The 18,447-nt window shown below is 40.1% G+C and overlaps 1 protein-coding gene across 2 annotated transcripts in view; it reads right to left on the bottom strand.

Moving 5' to 3' along the window:
- Positions 1-18,447, bottom strand: part of RAPGEF5 (Rap guanine nucleotide exchange factor 5) — a 166,610-nt gene that overhangs the window by 109,668 nt on the left and 38,495 nt on the right. For both annotated transcript variants that reach the window (XM_069773507.1, XM_069773498.1), the window contains exons 6-7: positions 17,384-17,450; positions 9,281-9,329 (exon numbers count right to left, since the gene is read on the bottom strand). In XM_069773507.1, the coding sequence (XP_069629608.1) occupies positions 9,281-9,329; positions 17,384-17,450 (116 nt within the window). The remainder of the gene's footprint in view (positions 1-9,280; positions 9,330-17,383; positions 17,451-18,447) is intronic.

Below are 18,447 nucleotides of genomic sequence, written 5' to 3'. Positions count from 1 at the left end.
GTCCTCGTGCATACTCCTGTATTTTCCAAGTCGTACTTCCAAATTAAAAGGGGAAAACCAACGAGCACTGAATACCTCTGAAATCCCCAAAAGCTGCATATAAGAGACAGTGATAATCCCAGGAATAAACCCCTCCAACTGAGAATTGGTTCCTTATTTACCATGAAACTGTAATCTTTTCCCAGAAATTACTGAAAAGAGAAAGCTTTTTAAGCTCATCCTTAACATGTTTCCTTTTATTAGCAATAAAAAAATTGCCTTTGAGCTTTCTCATTCCTTCCCACTATTTCTGCATATATATATGCAAATTATTGTACAGATTTCCCTTCACTGAGTACACTACATATCTCTGAAACAGTTGGCAGGCCCCTGGGGGGGTGTTGCCCAGACAGCTGTGCAATCAGCTGAGTAAATCAGCTAATTAAAGAAACAAAGAAAATGCAAAAATTATTAAAGACAGACTCCCGCTTACAGCATTGTTCAGCACCTCTGTATCTAAAAAAGCACAGCAAGCATGGGATGGAATAAAGGTGCTTGTAAATTGGGGAATGTACTATTGCACAAGTGACAGTGATGCCATTTTCTCTCAAATCTGGGATTCATGATATTTATGCTTTGTAGTTTAAATCAATTTAGTATAAATTACTCCAGCATTTTACTTTGTTTTAAAATGACAAAAGCATGAAATGTAATGTTGGTTTCATAACTGATTTCTGTATATAAAAAATGGTCATTAACTTCTGCTTGGCCTTAGGTGTAGAACTAATATTAAATTTGCACAGAGGGTACTCATTATGCTGGTCTAGTTTCCACACAGAAGAATAAGTTCCCAGGGGTCCTAGTGCTACAAGCCATTTCTCAGATCTCAGATAGGAAACAGGACTCCCGAAAATGATGCAAAAACATTTCCCCTCATTGCAGAGTTTATCAAAAGGAACAGATAACAGCAAGGGTAGGAATCTGCAATCTAAACAGAGCAAAGCCAGTGTGGTAAGAGAGGAGGCTGACAGATGTAGATTTGGTCTTGCTGATCCACACACCATTAAGGCGCTGTTCCTTTCCACTGCATCTGAATGACCACAGGAAGGACAAACCTCAGTTTAAACAAGACTCAGGCCCGCCTACATTATATAGCCATTGTAAATTAAAAAATGAGCATACCAAGTAAAGCCACCAATATTTCCCAACTCAGTCAGATTATGGCCAGGAACTTTTGCTGCCATTCTTTTCACATTATCATACAACTGGTTTTGTTAGGAAGTTCTGTTTATTTTATTTATCAGAACTGAAGCCTTTCATCTGGGTTTGAAGGCCATATTTCATCCAAGGTGGTGGTGCATCAGAAGAACATAATTTGTAAAACACCTCTGGCTAAACAAGGGAGGCATTTGCTAATAGATAATCAACTACTGTTGATTCATGTGGCCCGGGGAGGTTTGGTTTTCAATGCCTGGCACTTCGTGATACATACAAAGGAAAAGCCACATTTTACACTCACTTTGTGAACATAGGAAATCATATCATTTTTTATCAAGGAGAAAACGGTGGAAAATGAGTTGTGAACTCCGTAGGATTACTACAGGAACAGACAAAAGCAATGTCCTTTGTAGCAACAGCAGCTCAAGGAAAACCATTTGATGGCTGAATGCAGAAAGATTTAACATTTAACCCAGTGCTTTTAGACAGTCATTCTCAGGTGTGTGATATTTAAAATTAAAAAAAAATCAAGTGGCAGTCAATGTATCTATAGCAGTGTTGCCTGAAACGAGATGTTGGAAGGGTGGAGAAGAGGCCATTACATGATCAGCAGGGACAGGGAGAATGATTGCTGGGAACTGATCTGACAAGGAGGTACAGAACAGGCTGGTGCAAAGCGAAAGACCACTCTATTCCATGGAAACATCCTCTGGGCATGGCCAGGAAAAGAGCAGGAAACAAAGAGACCTCTGAATAAATAAATTCTGTGAACTCTCTGTAAATGCCTCTCCCAAAGCACTGGAAACAAAACATTCACCTGGGAATTGTTTGTTTGCACAATTGCTGTCTTTCCAACCTTACCGTGCAACCCCTTTTTGCATATGTCCAGGACATTTGTCATCTACACAGCTATTCCTCACTGCCCATTTCTTCTATGCGAGTGCCTTATAGATCACCCAGAAAGAACTACGCCCGAAGTTCTGCAATAACTGCAAAAACCAGACCATAAGCTGCCAAAATCCCTCTCAGCGTAATTCCCACCAGAGAGCTCTTTGGAGCTCTTTTCCTTCTTTTTTCCAGGGCTCAGAGTCCATTTTGCTTTACATCAGCTGTTGAATACACAAAGGCTGGTGAGCATAACTGTGTAGTCCGTTCACTGATGTTGTCCAGGGCACTTCCCACCCCCAGCATTGCCCAGGGTGGGCACAAAGCAGGTGGCCACCAATTCAGTCATGGCACAGCAGAGCTGTGTGTGTGTTACACATAGTGTTCCTGACTAGCCAACACAATGACTAGTGTTCCTGACTAGCCAAAATCCCCCAGGGCTGGAAGGGGTCTGATCCTATCCTTCTCAAGCGCTGCAGGTTTCTTGGTATACCTGATATCAGGAGTAGTGGAAGAATCCCATGGGATGCAACAAGACATTAGTCCCTAGCAGTAGGCATTCCCTTCAATAAGGCATAAAATGTTTAAGAAGGATCGCTTAAAGAAGCCAACATGACTACCTCCCTTACTTCAAGGCATGAAATCCTTAAAGCACAATGTAACTTTTAAAATATTCCTAGTTACGTTTTTAGGTACAAATTTTATTTTAAACCACATTTCAATGGGCAGAGAAAAAGTAAAGATAAAGTTACCGAGACCTACCAGAACCATGATACCCCTGCACCTTTACTTTGAGTGGCCATTTCTCCAGGATGAATGCTATTAGTAACACTTGCAGAAGAACACTTATTCCACACATTTTGCTAAGTTTGACCCTTGCTTTAAAGAAGTGGATGCTTGGAGGAATTGAAAGTTGCAATGAAATAAGGTCTTTCTTCAGTGAAGTAAATAAACCCACTGAAAAGAGACATGAGGGGACATAGAAAAGCAGTAAGACCCTACTGATATTAACCTTTCCCCACCCTTTTTTTTGCACAACTGCTGAAAGACAATTTCTCAATTTTTCCACAAGGAAAAATGCACACCTCTGGCACATGACCGCCACTTTATTCTGTAAACAGAAGCAAGTTTTTTCATCCCTCTTTATGCCCTTTTTCAGTGGCATAAAGTAAGTGATAATAAACTGTGCACACTTTACACAAGATATTGTATATCTGCTTGTTTACAAAACCTGTAAATTCAAAGGGTACTTAATATGCTTGAGGGTTAAACACAATATTGGACTGCTCCATTCTTGAATGACCTTTGATCACATATTTGTAACCTAATTTTTCAAGTATGTGTACAAATCTAATTCAAATTCATAATGATTTCCATTGTCTATATAACAACTCTGTTCTACAAGTAAATAAAACTAATGACATAACATGGAACATTCATACAGCACCAAATGACAAAGTTTTTGCTAGTTATGGTGGAGTAAAGTTACCAAGAAGTCTCACAAGGATCTGTGCTACTTGGGGAAAAGGGCTGAATGGTAAAGATGCAGTTTCCTGAGTTCACGATGATAAAACAGCTTATTGCTGCCAAAAGGGTCTCACTGGGCTCCTTCCCACATCCCTCCACCTCCCCATCCTGATAAGAAGCTGCCACCCTCACTTTGTGCCAACTCCAGCACATACTTCTGCAGTACTGCATGCTGCTCTGTTTGCCCCATTGCAAAAATAATGTAAGAGATGTGGCAAAGATGATCAGATTTAATGGAATAGATTTGGCAATTTAGCAATTTAGCCTGGAAATGAGACAACTTTCAGGAGTATGACAGAGGTGCACAAAATCCTGAAGAGTATGATGATGAACTGGAAATGGATTATTCACCACTTTCCATCACCAAAGAGCTATATCACAACAGAGTGAGGGTCATGGGGAATGTGTTTGAAACAAACAAGAAAAAATACACTTTCACATACGACAAACATGAATTGTGGGGCTCACTGCCACGAGAGATGATGAAGGTCAGGAGTGTAAGCGGGCCCAAAAAACAATTCGATAAAATAATGGAGAAAAGGTCCGCCAAGGGCTACCTAACTTCAGACTGGTAGATGCTGAGTATGCACATCAGAAGGACTGTTCGTACTTGCTCTGTTTCTCTACTCTAAGCATCCCCTACTCATCACTCACAGTAGGATTGGAGCTGGATGGACTTTTAACCTGACCCAGCCTGGCTGTTCCCATGTTTTCAACAGGGCTGACATTGCCTGGAGTGTGTTTGAGTCGAGTCACGCAATCAGCTCTGACAGCAGTGCTGTAGAGGTGGCGCGGTGGCTGGGAAAAGGAATAGCTGTTCACAGCTTGCTTTTCATTCATGTTGGCAAAGCTCAAGCCCCAGTGCCTGCTTCATATTTAATCGTCTGCCCTAAAATAAAAATACCAAGCAAATCACATAGGCAGTTAAGTCCTGACAGAAGCAATACAAAAGAAAAGGGGAAGGGTGGATATGCATACATATATGTCACAATAGGGTGGAGGTAATCCAGAAGATCTCAAATATAAAGTTAATACATTGCAAAAGTCTTATTATTATAAATTAAATGTAAATTACCCATTTTTATGAAAAAAATCAATAGATCTTGTCAATTTAAGAATGGCATGACTAAAGGAAAGTATCTATGGAGTATTATGGAAACCTGAATACGATTCTTGAGAGGGAGCAAAACCACACACAAGTGCTAGGGCTTTTGTGGCTGTCCTGCCCTTCACAGTGGGAGGGTCAAGCACCCATAGCCCTGCTGCTGCTCCTACAACACCTGGGGAGAAGCTGCAGTCACCTTCTTCCTACCTCCTCCATACTCTGTCAGCTATTCTCTTAATTAGCCCCTGTATTCAGAAACACAAGGACCAGAGCCATGCTCTCACTAATGGCCCTTTGCACAAATAAAGTCATAGAATTTCCTTTAGATATAAAGCTAAAGGAATTTGCTGGGTGATGCCATGGGGTGCACTAGGTTCCTGCACAGAAATGCAAGGCGTCTTGTTTGTGGATGGGATTAACACCAGTTCAGAGCATCTACCTGACAGATTTTGATCAGTTCAGATGTACCTGTGTAGCTACGCCACTGGCTAAAGCCTCCAGCCTTAGGCTATTTGCTGCTTTTTATCCTTGTTTTAGCTACCATCTCTAACACATAAGAAACATGTCATGAGCCATGACAAGCAATTGAGATAAATGCCAACCCTTGTAAACCTTCAGACGAGAGGCTGCATTTCTGTTATGTTCCAGCGCATTTGCGGAAGCTATCAGAAGCCAGCAAGGTATAAACAAACACAACAATTCTAATGCCAAGTGCCTACAATTAAAAACAAAGTTCTCTTCTGCTCCAATTACTTGCTTCCCCAAGACCTTTTACCAAACCAAGGAACACAGCATTTAATCTATTTATTTCTAAGGTTAAGCCAGAACAATTTTAATGCATTTTTATAACCCACAGAGAAGTGCACAAGCTCATTTCCCCCTCTTAGGCCACCTTTATCATGAGAGCTTTATTCTAATGAAATATAAATGTGCTTTCTAGTCAACAGTGTTACTGAGGTCCAGCAAAGCTTCAGGGCTACACACATTAGTTTTACACTTTTTTTTAGTTTTATTTGCAAAGAAGCTAAAAATGCTGAGCTCCCTTGGCATGAGGACTCTCAAGTACCTCTCTATTGGCTTGTGCCTTGCTATTGGAGTGGTATACTTACAGTACACAGCTGAAATATGAAAACTGAGCTTTTTTCCACAGTGCAGAAGTTTTTAATTTTTCAGGTTCTGCATTTTTCCTTCAGCCATCTGTCAGTTTTATGTGTTTCTCCTATTCTTCCACCCCACAATAAAAAAAAGAAGAACACCTCTTGGGGGAAGGCATTTTCCCCCACACCCTACTGTCTTTTTATTTTCTGGTAGCCGACATTCTCTATCAAGTCAGATCCTGTACTAGCAAGAATTTGATTCTCTGCCCTACCCCACAGCAGACTCAGGTCTCTACCTTGGGTTTCAAAGCATTTTGTCTGAAGATACAGAGTGTAAATCTCTGAAACAGCCAAAGAACTAAAATAGTTGCAATTATTACTTCTCATATACATATACTAGGTAGCAAACTGAAGCTTTATTTAAACAAAAATAAACGGTCTCACGGGGGAAACCAAAGGCAATGTTTCCCCCCCCTCCAAGCATAGCAAACATTCCTAGTTGGACCCTCTTCACCTCTTGCAGAGGGAGCTGTGGTGTTTGTGTGCTTGTAAAGTACTTTCCATGCAGTGTAACCCAGTGATTACTACAACAGTCCTAGACAAGTAATATGAAAGCTTTAATCAGCCAATTTTTCTAGTACAATTAAATCACTGTGAAGTACCTCTCTAAGGGCAAAGGTATATCCAGAAATTAAAGTAATTCAGGAACAAATTACACAGTCCTTGTGTTAAGTAAAAGTACTCTTTTTTTGCTCTTACTGGTAGCGCTAACCAGCTATCTAGAGGAAATATTTTGAAACACTGTAATTTAAAAACCACCAAACCATCAAAAACAGTACAGGAACTTCTGCACAACAGCTTTGGATTTTGGGCTTCTGATCTCTAGGAAAGCTTTTGGTTAATGAACCGATTATTACCCACTGCAGGCAGGTTCCAGACAGCAAGTTACCACCGTGCCTGTCCCCTGCGCTCCTCACTCATGAATCCCAGGGCGGGCAAGTCAGGTACCCACGCCGCTCACACCAGCCTGGAAGCCACCCAGGGCAGCTAGCCCAATAGCCATGTTCCACTCTTTTCATGCCAAAATAAACCCTTTTGTCTGATCTTTGTTAGTTTATTTCCTGGAATTATACGGAGTCTTGGAGAGGGTTAGTAGAACAATATCTTCGAAAGATACTGTGGCTTTTAGGTCCAGAAGTACCTTCTCCGAAATATGCTCCACTTCACCAGGCACAGCATACCATAGCTTGATTGCTAACAGTAACTGCTACGCTGTGAATTTAACCATCAGCAATAACATAAAAAAGCATAATCAACCACCCTAATTTACTCTGCTCCTACTGTAGTAAAGGCATTAACTTAAATTAGACCTTACAGTTATGCCTGATCATGTAGCCATTTTTTACGGTCGTCCAAGATGAGGCATAAAGAAATGCAAATTTCAACAACAAGCATGCACTAGTTAAGCTGACTAAACAGGTATCTTTTGCACAGATCTAAACTGATATTTTAAGTGTTACGTTAATGTATTAGGAAAGGCTGGTCAGCACTTTAAAGCTTTATAGGGAGCTTTGTTTATTTAAGGCTGTGATTTTTAACTGAAATATTTCTACCCGCTCAATGTGGGTTGCAATTACACTAGTACAGAGGGGACTCCAAGAGCTATCCTCCTTTCCCATTTTCATCTCCTGCAGCTCATTCCTAATCCAACCCCCATCCCATTTTTACTGACACAACCATTTATGTAGCCATCCACTGAAAGGAAATGAGAGGCTAATTCAGGATAAAATCAACTCTTTTGGGGAACAGAGTTTTTATTTATTGCCAGTAGTAGCAGTAATATTTTCCAACACAACCGCCGAGAAGCCTGGAGAGAGATTTCTTAGAACTATATAAGCACTAAGTACATGGCACCATACTCTTAGCCCATTTTACAGCAAAACAAAAGGTTACCTTGAGCCCTTCCTTAAAATAGCCTGTTTTTCTCTGCACTGAACCAGAGCAGAAGCATTTCCATGTTCAGCCATTATAGTTCATGTGGGACTGGGGTGACACCAGGTAAGGGCAAGCAGCTGTGGGGTGTTAACATCATAAACGACTACAGCAGTTTCAGAAGCAAAGCTATTGCACAGAAGCAATTTAGGTCTGAATTCACACTTAGATTTCTGTTAACTTTTTGCAGATTTACATTTACAGATGACTGTGGACGTAACCTATGAGTACTTCTATTTCCAGACAAAAATGCATCAAACTGTGGCTAGAATATTTTTGTAATACTTACATTTTCACAAGGAAATATTTGCAGATATGCCAGCTACATCTTCTTGGTGCCTCCAGTTTAAGATACCGTGTTGCATGTAGTGCATGTGCTGTGTGTAATAACTTTTGTGCTGTACTTGTAAGCCACAGATAGACAGATACAGATATTATGATGCAATATTATTAACAAGTCAGAAAATAGCTCAAAAAGTGCAAGATCCATGATCTCAATTTCTAGCAAAATCACTGAAGATCACAAGAGTTGCTTAGTGAAAATGCTCCCAAAGACCTCAACGGCTTTGGGAACACACCAATAATTTAAGGCAAGTCAACCTCTGTTTTACCCTAGAAATACATTCAATTCTCACTTCACCATATGCAGTTTGCCCTTGCTCCAGATTAACTGCACTATACATGAAGACACCAGAGAGTTAACCCTGTATAGGGTCAGGTCTGGCCAAGTAGGTTTTGTTAGTTCCCATGCAGTGCTGGAAATCACAGCTCCCTTGCTTCCACTCCAGCTCAGCAATGCAGATACCTTCTGAAAGTGGCTGTGCTACCAAACCCTGACAGAGCTGAGATGACCACATATTTCAGTGCCTTTGCACTGTATCACCAGCATTTGCTGTAAATGCTCATACTGTCACAGACTTTCAATTATCCACTTGCCTTTCCCCTTCTACTGCCCTGATAACAGACTTGCCTCTACAGCCATACAGATATATAGACAAGTCTTCAGGAAAGAATGCCTTCATGCATGAAGTTGTCCTTTTGCTTTAGCATAAAGAAATACAGCTGACCGGGCAGGTAAAACACAGCAAAGATGGCATGAGATACTGGGCCATAGAAGAAAACATAGGAAAATTATCAACTTATTTGTCTTAAATGTAAGTCAAATAAAGACATAAGCTTCTTTTATAAAGTGCAAGCCCAGAGAAAATAGTGATTTTGGCCAGAAAGTGACCCAAGTTCACATTCAACTGTAACACCGGTTTTATCAGGTAGGTCATTAGATGTGACGAGCTAGGGGAAGTGAAGCTTGACAGTAATTGCCTTGTGCTATATACAAGGATTCTCCAACGAGAGAGGAACAAGGTCCACTATCTTTGCTTCCCCATGTTAATAAAACAGCAATGACAATTCAAATACTTCAATAAATGACAAAAAGGAACAGTGTTACAAAACGCTTGTAAAGTCCAGCCTGACTTACCTGATTTCCGTGCTTTCAAGGCAATGACAGCAGCCAGTTCTCTCTGTACCTAAAATATCAGGAAAGGAAACGATGGTTATAGTTACTAGCCAGTCAAACAAAACAAAATGCAACACTGGTAAGATACTGGCTATCAGTCCTTTGTAGCAGTCAACTGCATGTAGAATTATGCAGGTATTTGTTTTGAAACTACAGTCACTTTTCCTAGCAAATCTATTTCCTTTTCAGCTGGGAATTCTGTGACAACTTTTTTTTTTTTTTTTTTTTTAACTTTAATTTCCTGTAAATACTGCATATTCCTTAGGGAGTGGGCAATTCGGTAGCCCGACACATAATTTATTTGCACAGCATATCTCTTTCACAAGCACACACTTGAAGCTTCTTCCTTTCCTTGTTAAATATTTGTTTTGCCTCTGCTGAGCACACTGTAATGCTGGATTTATTGTGTGACTCCAGAATAAGCGAGTTCTCCACGCTGAGGTTTGGCTGACATTCACATATATAATTGACATTTGATTTTTGGAGCTTTCAGGAGGAAACAACCTCTCCTAATAGCATGGCTGAGCATTTCAGGACCAAAATTTAGCTTGAGATGAACAGGCAGAAGTCATAGCTATCTGATTTCCAGATTTACAGGCTATCTCACCAGCCTGTGATGAAACAGCCCTACCATGCTAGCCAGCTCCCTTCCTCAGCCTCTTGTCTCTGCATTCTTCATATTTTCCCTATAAACTCTACACGACCAGCTACTGTCCGTTTAGCCAGCTCAGCTCTACATCCACTTCTCTCCATATGTCTGTTCCTTTTTCTATCAGTAAAATTCTGTATTATGCATTATTTTTATGCTTCATACTTCCTCACTGCCATCGTCTGTCCCATTGCAGCTGCTTCAAGTGCCCTGCACTTCACCTACAGCACCCCAGACACTCTCTCCTGCATACACCAGAGTTCTTCCCTTCCTCTGCCCCATCCACGCTCTCAGACTCTTCTGTACACTTCCCAGCTTCTTCCAATTTCCCTCATTTTCCCAAGACAGCCTGCCTTTAGTATTGAAAAAATTATGGGACATTCCAACTATTTTTCTAGGGATTGTCTCACCTCCCTGTACAAAGTATCCTGTGGTGCATACTGGCCCACTTGTCTAATAAACCCATGCAAAGCTCAAGGCTATTCTGCAGTGGGAGTTTTGACACCCAGGTTCTGAAAGCATGTGAAATTTAAAACATCCTTCACAAGACATATGGTATGATCAGAATAAGCACAAAGACCATGAAGGATCCCCGAAGTAAAACAATTACTAACAACTGTCAACATCCCACTCTCACGACTCTGAAGAAAATGTGAAACAAGAATAGTTAACATTATATTGGTCTGAGCAGAAAGACAGACAAAATCACCCAGGACATCTCAGTACAATGGTAACTGCAGCATCCACTGATCAGATACTCAGCAGCCACCCAGCAGTACGCTCTACATGTGGCAGAAGGCAGTCATGCTAGAGGCCACATCCCTCCTCTGCTTGCATCCTTCCTTCCCTTGTGGCAAAGGACCAGGGAGCTTTTTTTGCTGTCCTTGCAAGGTACAAGGATCTCTTCGACTCCTTGATGCTGCCCCACTAAAAGGGACAGAGTTTTCTGCCACTCCAAGCAGGAAAATATGAAGGCAGTGCCACAATTTTCTTAAATGTTGTCCTGTTTCCAGCACAATTGTGCAAGCTGGCAGTATTACCTTCCTTTCCTTCCTTCCTGTACACTCATTCCCATGTCTAGAGAACTGTTAAGCATGGTTAATGTAAGCATAAACTGCAAGTACGATGGGAAAGAACAGTTCTTCTGTGGGGAAAGAACAGTTCTTCTGTGGAAAAACAACTTGTGTGCTTGCTTGCTTGCTGCAATTAATACACACTAGTAAGAATACATAGAAGCTATCCAGAGTTAGAGTGGGATGTTCAATAAAAGCCCAAGTTGTTTCTGAAGAACAACTCCACAGCTTTTCCTGGCTAAACTGCTCAGACCCTCTCCCTTCATCAAACTCAGAAGGAGGTACCAATGTCAATGCTCTGATCCTGGTCTGTTCTCACAGGTTACTGACAGTAAGAGAGAGTGCACTGATGTCTCATCTTTAACATATTTATTAAATGCTAAAAGATATCTCAAGATTAGCCTTAGGAGACACTACAATCTGGAACAGTTGTAAACATACCAATTAACCCAATCAAACAATTGAAAAATGCAAATCTCTCCATGAGTGTAAAGAAAAACCCATCTTCTCAGAAGCAGCAGCAGCATTGTGGCATCGTGCAGTTATATTTGCAGTATTACTTTTGCTTATAAGGTGGCACTTTTCAAGTTTGAAATACAGTGCTGACATCACAGGCAATAAAAAGGCTGTTTTTCTGTATTTTGTCTGTGTTATGCAAAATATCTCATTGTTTGCTGTGTGACAGGAATGCAGCTGGCATATTACTTAATCTGAGCAAAACCCTTCAGTTAAAGCAGGAGAAAAAAATGTTCCTCTAGTCTTAATATTAAGCAAACTTTCCTTTATCAAACGTTTCATCCTGATGGTCTGAGCTCCCTCTCATAGGACTCACTCACATCACAAAGAATTGGTAATGCTGAGCATCCTTCTGGATTTGCCTGGTGTCCCTAGATTTCATAATCTATAAGCTTTTGTCTATTTTAGTGTAAATGCACTTGACATCTCTGCTGGACATGCAATTCCTATGCATCATTACACCGACGGAAATCTGTGTACAACATTCATTCCTCGCTGCACACATGGTACACGTTATCATACTTCTTCCTAATAGGATTTTAGTTACTGCCTGTTTGACAAAATCGATAGTTGCACATCACATTGAAGATAATAATGTGGACTCAAAGTAAAATACACATTCAAACAAGAGCTATGCCTACCATATTGAGATATTAAATACAAAAAATTGGTTTATACATAGCTATACATTTTACAAAGCTAACACTAGCTAAATAGTATCCCATTTTGAGTAGCATTGCAGATGTCAAAACTGATTCAGTTTAAAGGCCAGCTTACCACACAGTATTTACAGAAATATTATTGAAGTCTGAAAGAGAACCTTTTGAGTGTGTTGTTGGCATGTTACCACATGATAGTCAGTTTTGGTTTTGCTATATGAAAGAGCAAGAGTGTGCATACAGAGTGGTACCCATGTATACTTCTGCTTGATTAAATACAAATGGCATATTTATATGCTGAATCTTATCATTTTCAAAGGACAGCTGTAGAGATTTTTCAAAAGTAAATGACAACTACTGTTCTTCTCTTATCCATGAATCTGGTAATTTTATCATAGAAGGCATAGTTGGGCATCTAGTAGACAGTGCATACCACCTCTACTTTTTTACCCCTCTCTTTTTTCTGCCTATAGTAGTCTTTTGTGAAACAGTATTCTGGGTGTCAATGTGCCAAATGGGACTTCAAATCTAGAGACAAAGTGGCAATCCTTACAGAATCTCAAAACAAAATCCTGCAACAGAAAGCTCTAAACAGCAGGGTTTTGAAAAAGAGAAGAGTCTAGTTCACATTTTTGCATCTCAAGTAATGACAGTTTGATGGACTCTGAATAAAAGTAGTATTGGCTGACATCTTAAAGTACCAGAAAACTGTATTTCCCAGACACACTGCATTAACATCCTGATATTCTCTTCTGTTCCATCACAAGGTAAGGTAAGAGCTTTGCAGTGGAAACACTCATAGTCATCCTGCTCTACTCTGGTTTTAGCATGCAAGACATTGAACATGAAGCTGCTCATTGGGACATGACATGGGATGCATGACAGCTCTGGAATGCTTCTTTAAACCCAGGAGTAATCATTGCATTTTCCTAAAAATTCATGACCAAAAAGATTACCCAATGCAAATATATCTCAAATGGCACGTTGCACTGCTTGCAGGTCAGCTGCCTTTACAATTTAAGTTTGATGGTGTTGTCAGTGCCTCATTGTAATGGAACATATGATATGAGCATATAATTCGATAGGCTCCATTCAGTTATCTTGACTGACTCTGCTTCTTCCATTGTAGATAAAGCATAAAGAAAAAGTAAGACCCCCAACAAGTTAGTTTCTTATCTTTTGTATCTGACTCTGCTCTTACACGAGGTGTATTCCATATATTATGCACAAATTAAGATGATAAACCTCTGCAGTTTTTTCCCAGCTGCCCTTCTGACTTGGCATCATTCACTGCAGCTATTGCTATTATCTTCTACAATCTCCATAACCATTGTTTAAAACCAAGAGTGCATTTCCCTAACTAATCAGTTCTAGACTGGCTGAATCATCAAATAAAAAAAAAAAAAAAATCACATTATGCAGTGAATGGGAAAAGTGGAACTCTACAAGAGAAACAACACTTGGTAACTAAAAGCAGTAGGGAACAAGTAATAAGAGAAAGGCCAACAAAGAAAGTCAGGCTACAGTAAAGAAAAAGAGGTGGAGAGGAATTCACCAAGCTTGTACAGATGCCTATGTCTGTGCTAGTCACTCTATAACCCCTTCACAGAGAGTGCACACCTTACCAGCAGAGCCTAAGGTATGAGTGTTTTTTCCATTAAGTAGACTTTCAAAATGAATCATACATTCAGCATCCTAAAAGTGTCTATTTCTGATCCCTGGCTGTAAGGAGTACCTGGGGAAGCTAGCTCAGAGGTAGATGCCTGCCATATGGCCACTTATATTTAGGTGAGGTGAGTTCTACCCTCTGCAACAGCAATAGCTTTTATAGAGTTACAGAAATATATAATTAGACCTTACGTGCATGCATGCTTACAGTTTTTCCTGCACTTTCAGGTGCTAAAACAGTGATTTATATTTTAGGCACACAGATTCCTCCAATGTTGCTTGGGCTGGATCTTCACAATCAGTTTAGGTTTCAAAATCTGGGAATTTAATACCCAAAAAAGAAAAGCTGACACAGAAGCATCCTTCTGACCTCACACAGAATGTTTTATTCCATTACAAGAAAAGGAAAAGGAAAAGCAGAAGAGATGGTGGTACTATCAACACCAACAGGATTTGAATCTCCAAATCTAGAAATGTACAAAAAAAGTCAACTCTGATCTCTAACTGCTTTAGTGCTGGGCTGGAAGTAAGGTTTTTTTTTCACTTCTGAAATGCTGGTCTGAAGAGTATTGTGAACAGGATTCTGAATTACGAATTCTTCAAGGAAGACTGGTTTGATTCTGTACAAAATACGTAAACATTCAGTGAGCCAAAAAGCAAGACAGTGTGAACACATTTCCAGTCATGGCTAATACCTTCAATTTTGGTTTCCAGCTCCAGCTCACAGGACTCTTTTTTTTTCCATACAAATTCTGGAGCTGGCAGCAAAAAAAAAAATTGAGAACCCGTATCCTGGTGAGTCCAGCCCTCTGCTGACTGGTGCAAGCTGAGGGTTCAAATTCCCTTGGAACACATGAAGGCTCTCCATAAACTCGCACTGAGTACTTTAGATCCCAGTCTACTGTATGGAGGAAAAGCAATATTCTGAAAGGATAAGAGGGAGAAGATCATATACAGATGTGAATATTTGGAGGATTCTGCTCTGGTCTTATGTCTTTTCTCCAGGGTTAGACTAGAAAATCATTATAGACAGCTTGCACAGTTTTGTGGAAAATCAGAAAATGCAGAAGATCAGTCTTTTTGACACCACCATGGCAATAGATCAGTCTCAGGCCATCTAGAGACACAACTGCCTAATTTTTCTTTAGCTAGTTAGCTACAGCAATAAAACGGTTCATTTAAAAAAAACAACTGTCTATATGCCCTGCTGCTGGAATCATTCAGGACATAGTTCAAAGGTTTGACCTTGCAAGCTAGATGTGAAGCACTCTGAACTCACTCACTGTCAATTACTCACGTGTTTAAGGATATGCATTTTACTCAAGTGTATCCAGCAACAGTTAGATCCTGTTCTTTTAAACTCAGAAAGTCACTTTGTTTTGTTGAGTGCTTCCCTTTTTTTAACTGATGAAAAACTATTACTCTTCTATTTTTGAGACGTGAAGCTTTTGAGGGATACTGGCAATGTTTTATAGAGTTGGTAGCTTTGTGGGTTTTTAAAAAGATATAACTTTGCAAAAATTATTTTATGTTTTTCTATTTTTTCTCTCTGTGGAACTAAAAATGGAGGATTTTGAGTTTCTGAGTTCTTTCATTTTTGGTTAGGAAAAAAAGGTAGAGAAAAAAGGAATTTGAATACAGAGAAAATAAAAAATTTAAAAAAATTAAACCACAAGATCTTCTAATGTCATACATTTTAAATTATTGTTGCATAAGGTTGAGCATACAGAGCCACTGGCTTTCCAAACACATTACAAAATGTCTTTTGTAAAGACATTTATCTTTACAAAATATAGCACAAATTCTTCTTCCTTTCCATTTTTCAGTAATTTCAAGATAGTACTTTATTTGTTTTACTTAAAATAGCTCTTATCCTCATGCCTTTTTCATGACAACTTCACCCTGCTTGGTCCACTTTCATGTCTGTACTTTCTCACGTACCCAAAACAGAACTAGCAGTAATTCCATGTTTTGCTGATACCGTGATTTAGGTGTGACGTTCGCAGAGCCGTGCAATCACACAGTGGCTGAGGTAGGAAGGCACCTCTGGAGGTCATCTGATCCAAATCCCTGCTCAAAAGCAGGGTCAGCTAGAGCAGGTTGCTCAGGACCATGTCCAGTTAAGTTCTGAACTTCTCCAAGGATGCAGTCTCCACTACCTCTCTGGGTAACCTGTTCTCCTGTTTGATCACCACCACAGTAAATAGGTTTTTTCTTATGTTTAAGTAGAATTTATTGAATTTCAGTTTGTGCCACTGCTTATTGTCCTGTTACAAGATGTCACCAAGAAGAGCCTGGCTCTATCTTCTTTATTCCTTTCCATCAGCTATTTATACACATTAGTAAGATCCTCCCATAGCCTTCTGTTCTCCAAGGTCAACTCTCAGTTCTCTCAGCCTCTTCTTGTAAGTCAGATACTCTGCTCCCCTGATCATCTTCATGGTCATTTGCATACACTGCAGTATGTCCACATATCTCTTGTACTGGTAGTTCAGAACTGGACCCAACACTCCAGATGTGTCACACCAGTGCTGAGTAGAGAGGAATTATCACCTCCCTTAGCCTGAGGGTAACGCTCTTACTAATGCAGCCCAGGAGGCAGGTGGCTTGCTGTGCCACACAGGCACATTTCTGGCTCATGTTCAACCTCCTATCCACCAGTAGCCCCAGGTCCTTTTCTGCAAAGCTGCTTTTCAGACAGTCAGCCCCTAGCCTGTACAGGAGCATGAGGTTATTTCTCCCAGATGCAAGGCATTGCATTGCCCTTTGTTGAACTTCATGTGATTCCTGTTGGCCCACCTCTCCAGCCTGTCAAGGTCCCTCTGAATGGCAGCACACCCATCTGATGTATTGACCTTTCCTCCCAGTTTTGCATCACCCGCAAACTTGCCGAAGGTGCAACTCTGCACCACTGTACAGATTACATTAGATCGAGTGAATCTAGCTTAACCCTCTGAAGTCCTGTCTGTGCTTATTAGAACAATGATCTTACAACAAGATAAATAAGATGCACCAAATTCTAGCACAGACAGGATAAGCTGTTGTTTATTATGATGGAGTTTATTGAGGCTAAATATAGTTGGGAAGCCACATACCCGGGATTCCCAGGTGGGTCTCCTCAAAAGCTTATGATAATCTACACCAGGGCTGCTGAGGCCCTTTCTCTCCCTTTGTCCCCCACCTCATCATTGTCTTCACATTGATGTCCATTTGACCAAGAGGATCTGAGTGTAAGCTACCTGGAAGAAAAGTCACCATGATCCTCCAGATTGCTACCTCTTGGGCCATGAATAGCATGGATTACAAGAGAGCAGGCTGCAGCAGTCCTTGCTTGGACTGATTTTAATAGCTTTGGAATTGCACGCTAAGACCTCAGTACAAAAAAGTAGTTTGCATTACAAACACCTGCTTGCTAAGACTAAGTCTTTCATTTGAAACAATCCAAAACACAACAATATTTCAAACATTATCAGTTCAACATTTGATGCAGTGACCTTACCGCAGAAGTGAGACGAGCAAGAATTTCAGCATTGGTTTCTGCCGTATCCTCTATTTTTTGATCAGGCCTTAAAAAAATAAAAATAAGATTTCATTATTTCTTTCATTCTGTTTTGACATCTTTTGATTCCTGGAAAGCAAGGAACTGTGTAGCCACAGGCACTAATGTAAAAGGGCTTTTGAGATTCCACATCAAAATGATGACTGCAACATGACAATAATTAATTGTGTCAGTAACGACAGAGTATACCCTTTGTCCCTTGCTGTCAAGAACTCTTTTGATTGGACTCACGTAAAACAGTAAGAGTATTCTTCAGCTATAAAAATATGATGAAGAACTGAACAATGCAGGACACTCTTAGCTCAGAGTTTCTTATTTGAATACATATTTTGCTCTGCTAAAAGCATACTCCATCAACAGAGCAAAGAGTTCTCCATCTGTCCACCACCCAGCTTTGCTAAGGTGTGGAGCAACACTTATGGAATGCCAAGCTCACATAGATAAAAGCAGACAAGACCAAAATCATTATGTGACACATGAAGTTTGATATTAAAAAAAAAAAAAGTGAAAACGAAAAGAATACATGTAAGAAGCCTAAATTAGCAAACTAAAGCAACGGCTAAGAACACTATTAGATTGTCTTGACAGTTACTCACAAGACAGAGACATTTAATGTGTCTTTGCAAAAGTGGGGCTGTGCAGGAAGAACCCTTCTAGAAACTGTCACAGAAGTCTGGCCCACACAGAAAAAGCCTCACAAAAGCTGCTGTGGACAGCACAGGTTAGGACTGTGTTTTGGTATTCAAGAAGTGTGGCATGCCAGCAAACTGAGCAGATATGCAAAACTGCAGCTGCTGTAATAAACTTAAATCCCAAGTATTAGCAGAAGCTTCTATCTTTGAATAAATTATTTAATTGCTCATATGCCTTGATATGTTTGGGGAGAGAGCTGACAATGTGTCATATGTTGCTGGTATATTGTGGTTCTTACATCCCATGTCCAAAAATTTCTTTCCCTAATTAAAAAATTAAGGTCAGAAAGCACAGAATGACACATGCATTCA

Source organism: Haliaeetus albicilla, chromosome 2 (genome assembly GCF_947461875.1).
Source record: "Haliaeetus albicilla chromosome 2, bHalAlb1.1, whole genome shotgun sequence".
NCBI classification, from domain to species: domain Eukaryota; kingdom Metazoa; phylum Chordata; class Aves; order Accipitriformes; family Accipitridae; genus Haliaeetus; species Haliaeetus albicilla.
The sequence above is the reverse complement of the archived record's forward strand: the minus strand, read 5'-3'. Positions and strand labels throughout refer to the sequence as shown.